General features: G+C 40.7%; 1 protein-coding gene across 1 annotated transcript; it reads right to left on the bottom strand.

Annotated features, from left to right (window-relative positions):
* Nucleotides 1-596: 596 nt before the first annotated feature.
* On the bottom strand, nucleotides 597-18,894 carry LOC138956556 (degenerin unc-8-like). The gene is made up of 7 exons (XM_070327888.1): nucleotides 18,877-18,894; nucleotides 18,158-18,369; nucleotides 17,722-17,819; nucleotides 12,792-12,952; nucleotides 7,869-7,982; nucleotides 1,968-2,106; nucleotides 597-661 (listed from the first exon to the last, which is right to left on the bottom strand). The coding sequence occupies exons 1-7, from the start codon at nucleotides 18,892-18,894 to the stop codon at nucleotides 597-599; spliced, it is 807 nt and encodes a 268-aa protein (XP_070183989.1).
* Between the last annotated feature and the right edge of the window lie 448 nt (nucleotides 18,895-19,342).

Genomic DNA, 19,342 nt, shown 5'->3' with positions numbered 1-19,342 from the left:
TGTTTTTGTTTTCTCTGTCCTTCAGCAGTTTGGTGACAACACTGTCAGATACCGCGCTGAATCGCCGTTTTTTTGGTGCTTGTGCAGCAGCCGGGTCATTAAAAATGTCCCTTGATTCCACTGGAGTTAATTCGGTGAAATCCCAATCATTGAAATCGAAATTCAGATCAAACCTGTCGCTCGCAGCAGCCATTGTTGTTACTGTTTGAGTCAACGTTGTATTCTTCCGCAACAGGGTCCAATCGTCTAGGTTTCAAATGATGTCATGTTCTAAAAATAAATTCTAGTATTGATTATTTTTTAGCCCTCTTTATTCAAACTTCGAATAATCCACGTGTGATTTTTGGGTGTTCGTTCTAATTTCTCACTTGTCTAAAAATAATCAAATACAGGGTGACACAAAAAAAACAGATCTATCCCACCAAAAGTTTAATATTTTCTGAAATAATCAGCCGATTCTTTTATTTTTTCAGGTGAGCCAAGCTGAAATGATGTTCTAACAGCCCACCAAGTTTGAGCTTCAAGATGTCATGGACAACGGAGCATAAGACATTTATAGTCGAGGCCTATTTTCGGTCGAATTCTATCCAGACTGGTCAGCCGCAGATGTGACCCAGAGTGGTCCCCCTATTCACCGGACTTGAACCCCCCAGATTTTTATCTGTGGGGGTACCTCAAGGACAGGGTATATGGCAACAACCCCCAGACCATCCCTGATCTTAAGGCAGCAATAACAGCAGCTGTAAGAGCGATCCCACATCTGCGGCTGACCAGTCTGGATAGAATTCGACCGAAAATAGGCCTCGACTATAAATGTCTTATGCTCCGTTGTCCATGACATCTTGAAGCTCAAACTTGGTGGGCTGTTAGAACATCATTTCAGCTTGGCTCACCTGAAAAAATAAAAGAATCGGCTGATTATTTCAGAAAATATTAAACTTTTGGTGGGCTCTGTTTTTTTTGTGTCACCCTGTAGATTTAATCCACTCCTCGGTTGCATTACAGGAGTTGTATAAACACGTGTAATAAATAATTCATACACGTGTAACAAATAATTAAATACACGTGTAATAAATATTTCATGCACGTGTAAGAAATGATTAAATACACGTGTGATAAATATTTCATGCACGTGTAAGAAATGATTAAATACACGTGTAATAAATAATTAATACACGTGTAATAAATGATTAATACATGTGCAATAAATGGTTAATGCACGTGTAATAAATGATTAATACACGTGTAATAAATGATTAATGTACGTGTAAGATATGATTAATACACGTGTAAGAAATGATTACATACACGTGTAATAAATATTTCATGCACGTGTAAGAAATGATTAAATACACGTGTATAAATTATTTATTGCATGTGTAATGGTTATGAGCCAAACGGCGTTTCCATAGCATACGAAAAAAGATAAATTACACGTGCAGTAAATTATTTATACACGTGTAAGAAATAAATACACGCGTATACATTATTTATTACACGTGTATGAATTATTTATTACACGTGTAATAGTTATGAGCCAAACGGCTTTCCATAATAATCTTTGACCAAGGCACGACCATCGGATTGCATTCCAGTTCGGATGCTTTCAAATTAAGGATCTTATTTTTCGCATCAATGTTCTGCTTGAAATGGATATTGCACTCACAAACTAAAAGTAGTTGGATTGTATTCTTTCTTATTTTCTGGATAACAAAACGTTGTATACATGTATTGTATTTGAATTGAAAATGTGCTTAAAAAACAACATCAACAAATACACGTTTCATAGATTTTTGGTCAATTGTTCGTGATTTGATCAAAACCAGCCGTTGTCTCGACGGAACGATTTCTTGGTAGACTAACAATTTTTCTACGAAAAAAATGCAGTGTTTTCAGTTTCATTCTCTTCTAAAACGACCAACACATTTACTGAATGTGTTGAGATCGCTTTAAAAGACAAATAGTACCTGCGACGGGGTCAGTGTAGTTGCAGAAGTTGACATCCAACTGCTCGTCATTAACCGTCGTGATGTAACAAGGGAAATCTCTGTGGCAACATTCGCAATCGTCGACCATGGCTCTCTGGAAGCAAGTCCTGTGGCAAGCCTGTCAAAGGTAAAAACAAAGAAAGAAACAAGTCGCGTAAGGCGAAAATACAACATACAAGCTGTCGAACTCACAGAATGAAACTGAAGGCAATGCAATTTTTCAGCAAGACCGTATACTCGTAGCATCGTCAGTCCACCGCTCATGCTCATGTCAATGGCAGTGAAATTGACAAGAAGAGCGGTTTAGTAGTTGCGCTGAGAAGGCGGATAGCACGCTTTTCTGTACCTCTCTTTGTTTTAACTTTCTGAGCGTGTTTTTAATCCAAACATATCATATCTATATGTTTTTGGAATCAGGAACCGACAAGGAATAAGATGAAAGTGTTTTTCGACAATTTAATTTTGATAATAATTTTTATATATTTAATTTTCAGAGCTTGTTTTTAATCCGAATATAACATATTTATATGTTTTTGGAATCAGAAAATGATGAAGAATAAGATGAACGTAAATTTGGATCGTTTTATGATTTATTTATTTTTTTTACAATTTTCAGATTTTTAATGACCAAAGTCATTAATTAATTTTTAAGCCACCAAGCTGAAATGCAATACCGAAGTCCGGCCTTTGTCGAAGATTGCTTGGCCAAAATGTCAATCAATTTGATTGAAAAATGAGGGTGTGACAGTGCCGCCTCAACTTTTACAAAAAGCCGGATATGACGTCATCAAAGGTATTTATCGAAAAAAAGAAAAAAATATCCGGGGATATCATTCCCAGGAACTCTCATGTAAAATTTCATAAAGATCGGTCCAGTAGTTTGGTCTGAATCGCTCTACACACACACACACACACACACACACACACACACACACACACACACACACACACACACACACACACACACACATACACACATATACACCATGACCCTCGTTTCGATTCCCCCTCGATGTTAAAATATTTAGTCAAAACTTGACTAAATATGAAAACAAGTCGCGTAAGGCGAAAATACAACATTTAGTCCAGTAGCTGTCGAACTCACAGAATGAAACTGAACGCAATGCAACGCAGCAAGACCGTATACTCGTAGCATCGTCAGTCCACCGCTCACGGCAAAGGCAGTGAAATTAATAAGAAGAGCGGGGGAGTAGGCCTAGTTGCGCTGAGAAGGATAGCACGCTTTTCTGTACCTCTCTTCGTTTTAACTTTCTGAGCGTGTTTTTAATCCAAACATATCATTTCTAGGCTTATATGTTTTTGGAATCAGGAACCGACAAGAAATAAGATGAAAGTGTTTTTAAATTGATTTCGAAAATTTAATTTTGATAATAATTTTTATATATTTAATTTTCAGAGCTTGTTTTTAATCCAAATATAACATGTTTATATGTTTTTGGAATCAGCAAATGAGGGAGAATAAGATGAACGTAAATTTGGATCGTTTTATAAATATTTTTTTTTTTACAATTTTCAGATTTTTAATGACCAAAGTCATTAATTAATTTTTAAGCCACCAAGCTGAAATGCAATACCGAAGTCCGGGCTTTGTCAAACATTACTTGACCAAAATTTCAACCAATTTGGTTGAAAAATGAGGGCGTGACAGTGCCGCCTCAACTTTCACGAAAAGCCGGATATGACGTCATCAAAGAAATTTTTTACAAAATGAAAAAATCGTCTGGGGATATCATACCCAGGAATTCTCATGTAAAATTTCAAAAAGATCGGTCCAGTAGTTTACTCTGAATCGCTCTACACACACACACGCACAGACAGACAGACACACACACACACATACACACACACACACACACACACACACATACACCACGACCCTCGTCTCGATTCCCCCTCTATGTTAAAACATTTAGTCAAAACTTGACTAAAATTAATGTAAAAAGGTAGAGGTAGCCTAGTCCATAACCATTGTTGGTGGTAGGGGAACGAGATGTAAGAGATCTCTACTACTCTCGGGCCAGCTTTATGAGGGCGGTGCCCACTCCTCTCCCTCGCTGTCTTTGCCTTCCGCTGCCCTAAATAGGGTCAGGTACCCCTTTTTCTTTTAGCTGGATGGACTGGGCCGAGGTGCACAAGAAAGTTACCAACCGGGTGGGAGCCAGCCGCGACGTTGGATTGGTTGACATTGAGATTTAGTGTGATTTCAAAGAATCAGACCCCGCGGGTGGTTCTCTCCATACGAGCTCTGGAGAGCGCTCGGAAAAAATCGGGTGGTTGTACTCGCCCCGGGTGGGGATTGAACCCACGACCTCCGGCGTGAGAGGTAGGTGCTCTAACCACTATTAATGGAAGGGCGCTGGTTCTGTGCGACGCTTAGTTTTCGAGATAGGTCTGACTGACGAAGAACAGGACGTCACATTCCAAATAAGTACGACTATGTTGCAGGTGGAAGCCGCTGAGATTGCATTTCTTCGGGAGGTTTCCGCAAAAATAGATTTTATACGGTTTGCGCAAAACAGTTGAGAAGCAGACGATCTCTGAGATCTCTGTTCGTCTCGTGATAATGTTATTTTGTATGATAACGATTCACTTGCAAACTAAAGTATACAATTAGGTGTGTCAGTGATAAATGTAAATAGAAATGTGTAATAATACAGACAAAGCAAACACATAAACGTGTTTTTCTCGTGAAAATGTTGCGTTGTGCGGGTGTTTGGGTGGCCACGTGATGTACACAAAGCAAAGTGCGGGACGGACTCTGCTCTGTGCTGTAACACTGGCAAGTTCAAAACACGAGAAAAACGAGTTCGTTATGCGGGCAGCCACGGGGGATGTATGTATTTTTCAAATGGTTGTAAAATAAGTCTTGTATTTATCACCGTACTCTGTTCTTTCTTTCGTCACACCTAAAACCGTTATTTCTTGTGAGCGACGCAGCATTATAAATAGGGTCAGGTACCCCTTTTTCTTTTAGCTGGATGGACTGGGCCGAGGGGCACAAGAAAGTTACCAACCGGGTGGGAGCCAGCCGCGACGTTGGATTGGTTGACATTGAGATTTAGTGTGATTTCAACGAATCAGACCCCGCGGTTTGTTCTCTCTGGGACATATGAGCTCTGGAGAGCGCTCGGGAAAAAATCGAGTGGTTGTACTCGCCCCGGATGGGGATTGAACCCAGGACCTCCGGCGTGAGAGGTAGGTCAGGGGCGGATCAGTTGCTTTGTAAGGGGGGGGGGGGGGCACTTTGAATCGAAAGTGAATGTGATGGGCGCGAAGCGCCCGAATTTGCTAGGGGGGTCCGGGGGCATGCCCCCCCGGAAAAAAAATTTGACCAAAGAAGCAAAATGGTGCCATCTGGTGCCATTTGAACTTAGAAATGGTCATAAAATCAGCATAGAAAAATCTTTTTTTTTTCTTCTTCCTTTTTTTTTTCTTTTTTTTCGGGGGGGGGGGGCACGTGCCCCCTGTGCCCCCCCCTCGTCCGCCCCTGTAGGTGCTCTAACCACTATGAAGCCTGTCAAAGCTAGTACAATGAATGCCATGTACACTGGTGTAGTAAAGTGTAACTCATGTTTCCATCCATTTCATTGTCATTTCCTAACGTTATTATCCCATTCCTTGCAAATTCGGATCGCTTCCTTCCAATGGAAGGCTAGCTACAACAAGATTTTCGTGTTTAAGAGTTACCAGCATGCATTAGCTGCATTATTTTAGTTATTCATGAGTGGGTGGGTGGAGGGGATGGGCTAGTTCTAACTATGCATTAGATTATAAAATTGTATTCTGTGTAGACCCTTCCACCAGCATCTTAGACCACTCTTTGTACATTTTCTTTTAACAGATGATTGTCATTTGTTTTACCTCATGTCTGCCCTGCGTGTGATGGTGTGATCGTGACTGCTGTAGTGTGGGCGTGTGTGTGTTGGTGTGTATGTCAGTGTATGTGTGGGCGTGTGTGTGTGTGTGTGTGTGTGGGTGTGTGTGTGCATGTGCGTGATTTTACCAACACAACGCGAAATTCCTTGTGCTTTAAATGTTTTTTAATGTCACTTGGCTCAATAAATACTGTATTCTGTATTCAGCCTGCGCTTATCTATGACGGCTTACTAGTGCCAAAACCTCATAATTGTAATTATCAAGGGAAAATTAGTAATTTTCCCTTGATAATTACCATTTTCAGGTGTTAATTACTTATTTTCCTATTAGTAACTAACGAGTGAAAACAGTAACTGACAGCGTTAATTACTAAATTAGTAATTATCACGTGATAATGGGTAACCCCAGGTTTTGGCACTAGTAAGCCGTCATACTCATGGTAGAATGACTGAGGTCTGTTACGTGCCATGGCGGTGACACGTGGGAGGGACAAGGATACCATGTTTTTGTTGTACATAAACTGGTAAAGTTGAACAGCGCCTGTCGCGGCCTCGGTTCTAACATGTAAGCCAAGGATCACGTGCCCTATCAACTGAGCTACCAGGTTTGCCTTGGGTGAACACAGCTTCACCAGTTTGCATAGTTTGAAACTCAGAAAGTACTTAAATTGTTTGCTTCGTCTCAAAAAGGAACCTAAGGTGGACAACACACACGCATGTATGCATTTGAGAATTTTAAAACCCAAAGTTGACTGCCGATTTCGCGAAATTGGAAAGTTTTAGAGCCTTGCACGTTTTCGGCCAAACGCTGCCGATTTCCCGAAATGGGCAGCGTTTTGCCGATTACGCGAAATCGGCAAACCTTTTGCCGATTCCGCGATTTCCGCAATTCCGTCAGAAAATGACTAAGAGAAATGACATGGGGAGATACAGAGGCAGACAGTCAGAGCCCACAAACGAACATAGATAGTCACTGAAACAGACAAACAGGCAGAAACACACACACGCACACACACACGCACACACACACACACACACACACACACACACACACACACACACACACACACACACACACACACACACACACACACACACTAAAAGACACATACATACACACACACACACACTAAAAGACACACACTCACGTGGACACATCAACACAGAAGCAGAAACGTAGTATCGTACCGCGTAAGAGACAGACAGCAAGGAGTCAGCCCATCCTGACCTCAGGTCAAAATGAATTCGGCTCATTCTCTCCCTGACAGGATGCCTTGAGTTTCCTTGTCTGGCAAGGAAACCGATTTTTTTTAACATATTTAGAGCTTTTTGTAATGTATTATTGATATAAGCAGATTCGCGATCGTCGATAATGATTTTTCATGGTGTTTTGTAATTTTTAAATTACAAAGGAATTGATATGTAAGACAGTTTCAAACTGTGCAAACAACTCTAAATATGGCAAAAGTGTCACGTGATAATCAACCGTTTGGTTTCGGCGCTCACTGGAGCAGACGATTTTTTCTGTAACCAGTTGACAGTGATGAAACCATATATTACGGTCTCCTTCCGGCAGCAGTCCCAAAATTTTGACTTGTTTTGACCTTAGAACGATGTCTTTATCATAACTGTGAAGAACAGAACGGAGATCACTGTCGAAGTCGGCCAATCTGCAATCATTTTCGTCTCGCGAACACTGATCTCCAATTTAGATGAGTGCTCGCGAAAACCATATGGGAGATAACTCTGTATTTTTGTTTTGATAGATTCGCGTAGGACTGTAGGGGTCAGGGAGAGAATGAGCCGAACTCATTTTGACCTGAGTTCAGGATGGGAGTCAGCCAACCAGCCAGCAACATAGACAGACGGACAGACAGACAGACAGACAGGAAGACACCCAGACACACAGAGAGACACACAGACAGACACACCGACAGACACACAGACAGACACACAGAAAATGTGAAATGCGAGAAGAACCAACCTTGTCCGAATAACCTACGTCAAAGAGATCAGCATACATGTTGAGGTGCAGGTGGTCATTCTTCCCGTAGTTGACACATCGACCGTACGGGGCCTCAGTACGCTTTATGTCCAGCTTGACCAATCACACAATCACACATAATGATATGAGGTTGGTTGGTTGGTTGGTTATTATTTGTTAAGGTCTCTTCAGCTGATATTGCTTTTCGAGATCGATGCCAGTTTGTTTCTTTCCTCAGCTCCATGCTTAAAACTATTCACAATTAGAAACAAGTCGCGTAAGGCGAAAATACAATATTTAGTCAAGTAGCTGTCGAACTCACAGAATGAAACTGAACGCAATGCCATTTTTCAGCAAGACCGTATACTCGTAGCATCGTCAGTCCACCGCTCATGGCAAAGGCAGTGAAATTGACAAGAAGAGCGGGGTAGTAGTTGCGCTAAGAAGGATAGCACGCTTTTCTATACATCTTTTCGTTTTAACTTTCTGAGCGTGTTTTTAATCCAAACATATCATATTTATATGTTTTTGGAATCAGAAAATGATGGAGGATAAGATAAACGTAAATTTGGATCGTTTTATAAATTTTTTTTTTTTTTTTTTTAATTTTCAGATTTTTAATGACCAAAGTCATTAATTAATTTTTAAGCCACCAAGCTGAAATGCAATACCGAAGTCCGGGCTTCGTCGAAGACTACTTGACCAAAATTTCAACCAATTTGGTTGAAAAATGAGAGCGTGACAGCACCGCCTCAACTTTCACGAAAAGCCAGATATGACGTCATCAAAGACGTTTATCGAAAAAACGAAAAAACCATTCGGGGATATCAATCCCAGGAACTCTCATGTAAAATTTCATAAAGATCGGTCCAGTAGTTTGGTCTGAATCGCTCTACACGCACGCACGCACACACACACACACACACACACACACACACACATACACATACACCACGACCCTCGTTTCGATTCCCCCTCTATGTTAAAACAATTAGACAAAACTTGACTAAATGTAAAAAAAAAAAAATTGTGAATGTATTGTTTTATCAATAATAAACGTTCTAACAACCTACCTTTCTTGTTTTTACATTTAGTCAACGGTTTTGACTAAATGTTTTAACATACAGGGGGAATCGAGACGAGGGTCGTGGTGTATGTGTGTCTGTGTGTGTGTGTGTGTGTGTGTGTGTGTGTGTGTGTGTGTGTGTGTGTGTGTGTGTGCGTGTGTGTTTGTGTGAGCCCCGTTAAGCTGCCTTTTGCAAGTTTACACACCCTCATAAGGATGCCGGGTCGGTATATCCTGCCGGCAGCATAGGAAAATATTGTCAAAAGCCGTCTAAAACGGTCAATAAATACCCCTAAATTAAGTTTCGTTTCGTTTTACGTCAGGCAGGAAAATGGAGGTAAAATATCACGGATGCATGTTTTTTACACACCTCTTGCGTAACACGTGACCGCGCTTACGCGGTAAAATTCCTCACACAAGGTCACACAAGTTCGGCGCGCCACAAGTTCAGTTGGGTACATCACGAAGCGTCCCGGTACCGAAGCGTCCCGGTACCGAAGCGTCCCGGTGCCGAAGCGTCCCGGTACCGAAGCGTCCCGGTGCCGAAGCGTCCCGGTACCGAAGCGTCCTACTATAACGCGTCACAGGGGTACCGGGACGCTTTGGTACCGGGACGCTTCGGGACGCTCCCGCGCAGTAGGGCACGAAGCGTCCCGGTAACGAAGCGTCCCGGTGCCGAAGCGTCCCGGTACCAGTCACCACGCACATCCTCGGCTCGCATGCCAATGTATTTATAAAGCAAAGGGAATGCCTGTAATTCACACAGAGCAATCACTTGGTCTTAAACGTGCACAAGACAAAAACTTTCATACTGGGGGAGCGAGCCAGTCTGAAGAGTACTCGGGTCCAGCGCGAGCGTTTTTTATTACCCAAATGAACCCAAACAAACCCAAATTAACCCAAATGATACAATTTAAAAGTCGGAGGCAGAACTGAAAAGACTTTTTCCGACGCTCACGCCTAGTGAAGCCAGAAAGCGTGTGTGATAACAGACATATCCCTCTTGTGAACGGAAGCCTACGGACTTTTTCCCCGAACTTGTCCACACGGGTACAGTATTTCCAAATTGGTGTGTTGTGAGTACAGATCTAAAGTAAAGTTGGGGAAAAGTTGGACAAAAAGTGATTTTTTTTTACCGAAAGCAAATCAAGGTCTGTGCAAAATTAAAAAAATCAGTGAAGTCAAGGTCAAATCAAGGTCAAGATTAAATTAAAAATATATAAATATGGTTAGTCAAGTCAAGGTCAAATCAAGGTCAACAAGGGCGGATCTGGGGGGGGGGGTTACACGGGTTACGTAACCCGCCCACCCCCACCCCCCAATAAAAGAGGTAATTTATTGGCTCAGGATGCACCAGATAGCTCTATTTTGCTTCTTTGGATAAAAAAAATTCCGGGGGGGGGGGGGGGGGCATGCCCCCGGACCCCCATAGAAACTTAGGCGCCTTCGGCGCCGTCAACTTGTATCTTCGCAGTAATTTTGTAACACCCCCCCCCCCTCCCTGAATTGATCCGCCCTTGGTCAAGGTTTAAAAAAAAAAAAGTCTAAGTCCTGTGACGCGTTATAGTGGGACGCTTCGGTACCGGGACGCTTTGGTACCGGGACGCTTCGGTACCGGGACGCTTTGGTACCGGGACGCTTCGGTACCGGGACGCTTTGGTACCGGGACGCTTCGGTACCGGGACGCTTTGGTACCGGGACGCTTCGGTACCGGGACGCTTTGGTACCGGGACGCTTCGGGGTGTCCCCGTTCAGTTGACACTGAAAATGGACGCCGTAGTTTGGAGAGAGCAGCGGCAAGAGCAGCGATGTGACCGAAAGAGGCCGGTATATTTAATTTGGATGATTTATGTTTATAATATACGAAAGTGTGTGTGTGTGTGTGTGTGTGTGTTTGTAGTAGCACCGTTAAGCTGCCTTTTGACCACTTTATGATAGTAAATGTCAACATACACTACATGGCATCTCTATTCATGTAAAATGTCAGCTTAGCTAAAGTTTCAAAATAGGCGAATGATTTCTTTCCAACTTCATTTAGAATTACAAAATAAAGTTTCATCTCAAATCTGGACAGAATCGGCCTGTAAACTCTGCTCATTTTTCCCGGCATCTTAATGATTGTGCAAACTCACTGACCGGATAACGTGGCTCACACCAGTATGTGCGTGTGTGTGTGTGTGTGTGTAGAGCGATTCAGACCAAACTACTGGACCGATCTTTATGAAATTTTACATGAGAGTTCCTGGGAATGATATCCCCGGATGTTTTTTTCGATAAATACCTTTGATGACGTCATATCCGGCTTTTTGTAAAAGTTGAGGCGGCACTGTCACACCCTCATTTTTCAATCAAATTGATTGACATTTTGGCCAAGCAATCTTCGACAAAGGCCGGACTTCGGTATTGCATTTCAGCTTGGTGGCTTAAAAATTAATTAATGACTTTGGTCATTAAAAATCTGAAAATTGTAAAAAAAAAATTTTTTTATAAAACGATCCAAATTTACGTTCATCTTATTTTTCATCATTTTCTGATTCCAAAAACATATAAATATGTTATATTTGGATTAAAAACAAGCTCTGAAAATTATAAATATAAAAATTATGATCAAAATTAAATTTTTGAAATCAATTTAAAAACACTTTCATCTTATTCCTTGTCGGTTCCTGATTCAAAAAACATATAGATATGATATGTTTGGATTAAAAACACGCTCAGAAAGTTAAAACGAAGAGAGGTACAGAAAAGCGTGCTATCCTTCTCAGCGCAACTACTACCCCGCTCTTCTTGTCAATTTCACTGCCTGTGCCCTGAGCGGTGGACTGATGATTCTACGAGTATACGGTCTTGCTGAAAAATTGCATTGCGTTCAGTTTCATTCTGTGAGTTCGACAGCTTGACTAAATGTTGTATTTTCGCCTTACGCGACTTGTTTGATTCTTTATTCACAATTAGGTCTATCACTGTAATAAGAAGGTTCTAAAGCTTCATAAATTTCAACTTCAAATCGTGTTAAAAATCTTGATCTCCTTTAAAAAGTTAAAAAAATCTTGATCTCCTTTAAACAAATTTAAAAAATCTTGATCTCCTTTAAAAAGTTACAAATCTTGATTTTCTTTAAAAAGTTAAAATATCTTGATCTCCTTTAAAAAGTTAAAAAAATCTTGATCTCCTTTAAAAAGTTAAAAATCTTGATCTCCTTTAAAAAGTTAAAAAATCTTGATCTCCTTTAAAAAGTTAAAAATCTTGTTCTCCTTTACAAAGTTAAAAATCTTGTCCGGAGGAACACCCCTACATGATGAGGAGTTAGTGGAATGATCAAATAAGGAACCCTTTCTGTTTCCCCTTTCTTTTTCCCTTGTTTCAATCGCCTTCCACCCCCAACGTTAACCCTACCCTGCTTGCCGCCTCCCCACGCCTCACGCCATCGCCCATCCCCCCACCCCACCAACTTGATTCACCTGAACAGCAATTCTAATCACCACAGAAATGCTAACCCCTGGCGTTAGTCCCTGCCTTTGTGTCCTCACTTTCCCCTTGTGTTTGCTGTTAGCCAAAAAGTATCCCCATTGTGTCAATGACACAGCACACATTAGTCTCGATGACGTCACAGAGACATCTATGCTTTATTACCCCTGATGACGTTATCGTGATTATTGGCGTGAATGACACAGCACACATTAATCTCGATGACGTCAAAGGGACATATATGCTTTATTACCCCCTGATGATGTCATCATGATTGTTGGCGTCAATGACACATTTCATAGTAGTCTCGATGACGTCACAGAGACATCCATGCTTTATTAATCCTCCTGATGACGTCACCGTGATAGTTGACGTCATGTCACACTAACCTTGCTGACGGCAATGCTGGTGCTGAAGCCAGGGCTGACCAAGACCCCTTCATCCTCAGGGAACGGCATTTGGTCCGGCGGGTGAATGACCAACTTGAAACCCACAGCGTCCGTAATCTGGGAATACTCGTCCGTTTCCGCATTGAGAAGAAGCTTCACACCTGAAGACGAGATGGATTGGTCCAACTTTAGGGGAATTTTGCAGCACGAGAGTGTATATTTTTTTGGGGGGGATAGGTTTCAGTATTCATACAGCATCGAAGTTCAACCTAACACCTCATCCCAACAACCAAGCTCCGTGGCAGTCGACTGGAGCTGGAGAAGACGACGACCTTCATCTCCCGAGCCGGACTGAATGTGTAGCACCAGCGAACGCCAAGAAGAAGAATATCCCAACAACTTTGCCCCCACCTAAAAAATGAAGATCCACCCCTCCCCTCGGCAGCAACTAGCTCGGTCTGTCGTCTTCGAAAGTAAAGATGTGAGGACTGTAAACTTCGAGCCTGTGCTGTATAAATGTGTTTGTCTGTCAAAGTTAACACCCACCACCACCAACAACAACAGCAAAAACAACAAGAGGCGGGATTAATCATACCAACTGTAGCTTAATTTTCAATGTGTAGAAAGAGCAAAGCCTTGCTGAGAACCGTTCGATCGGTTCTACTGCTATCCGAGCATACGCACACGAGGGGTTGTTTGATTTGGAAAGAGTACGGTAAGCTGTTATAGCAAAGCATTAAAGGAGTGAACCATAAAGTATGAAAGGCTGTTATAGCAAAGCATCAAGGGAGTGAATCATAAAGTATGAAAGGCTGTTATAGCAAAGCATCAAGGGAATGAAAGGCTGTTATAGCAACATATCAAAGGAGTGAACCATAAAGTATGAAAGGCTGTTATGGCAAAACATCAAGGGAATGAACCATAAAGTATGAAAGGCTGTTATAGCAAAGCATCAAGGGAATGAACCATAAAGTATGAAAGGCTGTTATAGCAAAGCATCAAGGAAGTGAATCATAAAGTATGAAAGGCTGTTATAGCAAAGCATCAAGGGAATGAACCATAAAGTATGAAAGGCTGTTATAGCAAAGCATCAAGGTAGTGAACCATAAAGTATAGCATCAAGGGTATGAAAGGCTGTTATAGCAACATATCAAAGGAATGAACCATAAAGTATGAAAGGCTGTTATAGCAAAGCATCAAGGAAGTGAATCATAAAGTATGAAAGGCTGTTATAGCAAAGCATCAAGGGAATGAACCATAAAGTATGAAAGGCTGTTATAGCAAAGCATCAAGGGAGTGAATCATAAAGTATGAAAGGCTGTTATAGCAAAGCATCAAGGGAGTGAATCATAAAGTATGAAAGGCTGTTATGGCAAAGCATCAAGGGAGTGAATCATAAAGTATGAAAGGCTGTTATAGCAAAGCATCAAGGGAGTGAACCATAAAGTATGAAAGGCTGTTATAGCAAAGCATCAAGGGAGTGAACCATAAAGTATGAAAGGCTGTTATAGCAAAGCATCAAGGGAGTGAATCATAAAGTATGAAAGGCTGTTATAGCAAAGCATCAAGGGAGTGAACCATAAAGTATGAAAGGCTGTTATGGCAAAGCATCAAGGGAGTGAACCATAAAATATGAAAGACTGTTATGGCAAAGCATCAAGGGAGTGAACCATAAAGTATGAAAGACTGTTATGGCAAAGCATCAAGGGAGTGAACCATAAAGTATAAAAGGCTGTTAGAGCAAAGCATCAAGGGAGTGAATCATAAAGTATGAAAGACTGTTAAAGCAAAGCATCAAGGGAGTGAATCATAAAGTATGAAAGGCTGTTATAGCAAAGCATCAAGGGAGTGAACCATAAAGTATGAAAGGCTGTTATAGCAAAGCATCAAGGGAGTGAACCATAACGTATGAAAGGCTGTTATAGCAAAGCATCAAGGTAGTGAACCATAAAGTATAAAAGGCTGTCATGGCAAAGCATCAAGGGAGTGAATCATAAAGTATGAAAGGCTGTTATAGCAAAGCATCAAGGGAATGAACCATAAAGTATGAAAGGCTGTTATAGCAAAGCATCAAGGAAGTGAATCATAAAGTATGAAAGGCTGTTATAGCAAAGCATCAAAGGAGTGAACCATAAAATTATGAAAGGCTGTTATGGCAAAGCATCAAGGGAGTGAACCATAAAATATGAAAGACTGTTATGGCAAAGCATCAAGGGAGTGAACCATAAAATATGAAAGGCTGTTATGGCAAAGCATCAAGGGAGTGAACCATAAAATATGAAAGACTGTTATGGCAAAGCATCAAGGGAGTGAACCATAAAGTATAAAAGGCTGTTATGGCAATTCATCAAGGGAGTGAACCATAAAGTATGAAAGACTGTTATGGCAAAGCATCAAGGGAGTGAACCATAAAATATGAAAGACTGTTATGGCAAAGCATCAAGGGAGTGAACCATAAAGTATGAAAGGCTGTTATGGCAAGCCACCAGGGAATTGAACAACTCTTACTCTTCTGACTGCTCATGTTAGTAGACAAGAAGAGCAAATCCTTATACGACCCACCTTCGTCATAGATAATAGGAAATAGAAACGATTTTTCTGCTAGCTCTATCAATGTCGAAAATAAGAAGATATTATAGAACTTTTTGATCTAAGCGTGACCCCATTGGCCCCTTGAAATATGTCAAGCATCAAACGTCTGTCATTTGAGCGTTGATGCGTTAAGCTGCCGTTATGCGCCATACATGCCCCAGCTCATCCGACTTCAGCGTGTTTTTAATTTTTTTTTATATATTTTTTTTTATATCGGAGTGGTCCTTCTTCTAGAATGGTGGTTTTACAGGGCTGTCAAGTCCAGTCTACCCGGCTATTTGGCCATAGCTGGCCGGCTGGTTTGTTTATCTGAGGTGACCTTCCCCAGGGCTAGAGCTTATAATGCGGCTTTTGATCGCATGGTACTCCCGTTATTGGACACCTGGGGTATTTCTTGGGTGTAACAGTGCCACCTGTTACCCCGCCCCATCCTGCTGGAAGCATCGCCATTTGGTCCGCGACTGCTTATTCGTCCTGGCAAGCCTGGCTTATCTCGCAGCTAACCTCCATATCTGAAGGCCACCCCGCTATCCGCCACCTGTGGACGCGCCTGATTGGGGGTGGTCAAGCATCAAAGAAACTTGGGGTTATGCACGGATGTCATCAACATGGACTTGGATTCCTAGATTATATTTCCGTAATTTTGGAACAGATTTATCTTGTTTTAATTCAATTATTGGTCCTAAAAAGTTTAAAGGGTTAGATAGTCTTCAGTCCTCCTTCTGGAGCAAAGTACTGCGAGTCTGGTTGGAACATAATACACTGCATCTCTGAAGATGGCATGCATATGGAATAATGTCGATATAAAATATCAAAATAATGTAATTTATTTTGACAACTGGGCAAAAAAAGGAATAACACATGTCAATGACCTTTTAGAAAACAATTCCATTTTGTCATTTCAAAATGTACAGAACTTAATTGGTACTTCACCAGAACTCTATTAAGGCTTGCAGTACATTGTTGTTCACTCGGCGTTGTCTCGTTATTTAAAGAACAATACGGATTATGTATATGCTGTTACTGAAGAATTTTCGAAATTGTATTTTAATGATAAAGTTATGTTAAAAGCTAGAGACTTTCGAAATTTTATGACAGATATGAAATATAGTCCACCCTGCTGTGTTCGATTTTGGCTGAACAAACTTGGTATTAATATTGAAGAAAAAGTTTGGCTCAATGCAAAAGAGACAACAACAGAAACCAGACTAAAAGAATTACAGTGGAAGATATTACACAAAATATACCCAAACAATATTCTTCTCTTAAAAATGAGACTCACAAATAATGATAAATGTCCATATTGTATTGAACAAGTTGATTATATTGAACATTTCTTTTTCTATTGCAGTAAAATTCACCATTTGTGGAAGCATGTTGAAACATTGTTTTACGATCGATATAACATAGCAATTATTTTACAAGCAACAGATGTGCTGATTTGTGTGCGAGATAAGAATGGTTTGACACATGATATGTTTAAGTATCTTACCCATTTAATCTTGATTGGAAAAATGTGTATAAGTAAATTTAGATATGGGACACCCCTTGAAATATTATTTATTTTTCAAAGGGATTTAACCCTCAGGGGACTGGTATAAAACAAGTGTAAGTTTAAATTGAGTGTTTGAAATAATAATATTTAGAGACTGTTATTTACGGATAGAAATGTATGATAAGGAATAAATTTATGTTATGATTATCTTTATTTATTTACTTAAACATATTAGTTTACTGATAAAGTTTGTTGATCTAAAAATGTACACATTTGACTGAGAAAAGAAAAGACCTATGAAGAAGGTTTGCTCCAAGCCAAACACGGGAAAAAAAAGGCAAAAAATAATTGTAGTAGCAAACCTGCATGCAACTGAGATTAGAAAAAAAAAAAATGGTAAGCTGTCACAACAAAATTGCAGCGGAGTGGACCAAAGAGTGACGACCGCAGTGGCCTAGTTGTTAAGACGCCGGCCTCCTAGGTCGCGTGTCCGAATCCCGGCGGTGGCGTCTGGTGGGCTTAAGGGTGGAGATTTTTCCGATCTCACAGGTCAACCTAAATGCAGACCTGCTAGTGCCTTATCCCACTTCGTTTGTAAACGCAAGCACAAGACCAAGTGCGCACGTAAAAGATCCTGTAATTCATGTCAGAGTTCGGTGGGTTAGAAAAACACAAAAATACCCAGCATGCCTCCCCCAAATGCGGCGGGGTAATATAAAAAACGACCATACATGTAAAAACCCACTCGTGCAAAAAAACCACTGGAGTCCATGGGAGTTTCAGCCCATGAACGCAGAAGAAGAAGAAGAAGAAGAAGAAGAAGAAGAACTGAAGAGTACCTACCGTGAACGGGTCCAGATTTGCTGACAGAGTCGGCTGTTACTTCTTTGTTGAAGGTGTAACAGTTGCCATACTTTTGGTTATCAAATTCAGTGAAGTTCCTGCAACGAACATAGTGAGAAATGTACAGACTGGTCTACCTAAGTCTTTATGACGATGTGATAAGCGATGATTTGATAAGCGCACATGAGGAAAACAAAGTTTTCGTCATCATACCATACCATACCGCACCGTACCATACCATAACATACCATACCATAACATACCAAACAATACCGTACCAAACTATACCATACCATAGCATACCAGACCAGACCATACCAGACCATACCAGACCATAATAGACCAGACAAGACCATATTATACAATACCTAAATATCTTTTGTGTTTTTCACACGATAACAAACACACCAAGGGTTATATAAGGGTTATATCTTACTTATCAGCGCTGCATTTCGCATCATGGTAAGAACATTGGATGAGCATATCCTCCAACTGGTGGCCAAAGAGATAACGCAGATCTCTCTTCACAGTGGAAAGGAAGAATCGTATTTTGTATGCTTCCAGAGCGAAGGCCTCGGGGTCAAAATCGTCATAGTCAAACTCCGTTGTGTCGTTGTTTGGCGTCTGTGTGCTCGACCCGCTTTGGTCCTGCAGGGAAAATAGAAGGAGATTAGTGTTAGTAAACAAAGACACAGACACAGAGAGTCAGACAGAAGGACGAACGGATGGAAGAACATACAAACAGATACACAGACATTCATAAAAACAGATATCCATAAAGACAGACATCCATAAAGACAGACATCCTTAAAGACAGACATTCATAAGGACAGACATTCATAAAAACAGATATCCATAAAGACAGACATCCATAAAGACAGACATCCATAAAGACAGACATCCTTAAAGACAGACATCCATAAAGACAGACATCCTTAAAGACAGACATACATAAAGACAGACATCCATTAAGACAGACATCCATAAGAACAGACATCCATAAAGACAGACATCCTTAAAGACAGACATACATAAAGACAGACATTAATAAAGACAGACATCCATAAAGACAGACATTCATAAAGACAGACATCCATAAAGACAACCATCCATAAAGTCAGCCATCCTTAAAGACAGACATCCATAAAGACAGACATCCATAAAGACAGCCATCCATTAAGACAGACATCCATTAAGACAGACATCCATTAAGACAGACATCCATTAAGACAGACATCCATAAAGACAGACATCCATAAAGACAGACATTTATAAAGACAGACTTCCATTAAGACAGACATTCATAAAGACAGATATCCATTAAGACAGACATCCTTAAAGACAGACGTCCTCAAAGACAGACATTCATTAAGACAGACATCTATAAAGACAGATATTCATAAAGACAGACATTCATTAAGACAGACATCCATAAAGACAGACATCCATAAAGACAGACATTCATAAAGACAGAAATCCATTAAGAAAGACATCCATTAAGACAGACATTCATAAAAACAGATATCCATAAAGACAGACATCCATAAAGACAGACATCCTTAAAGACAGACATTCATAAGGACAGACATTCATAAAAACAGATATCCATAAAGACAGACAT

The sequence above is a fragment of the Littorina saxatilis genome, unplaced genomic scaffold (genome assembly GCF_037325665.1).
Source record: "Littorina saxatilis isolate snail1 unplaced genomic scaffold, US_GU_Lsax_2.0 scaffold_980, whole genome shotgun sequence".
Lineage (NCBI taxonomy): Eukaryota > Metazoa > Mollusca > Gastropoda > Littorinimorpha > Littorinidae > Littorina > Littorina saxatilis.
Note: the sequence above shows the minus strand (reverse complement) of the source record. Positions and strands in the feature narration are given on the sequence as shown.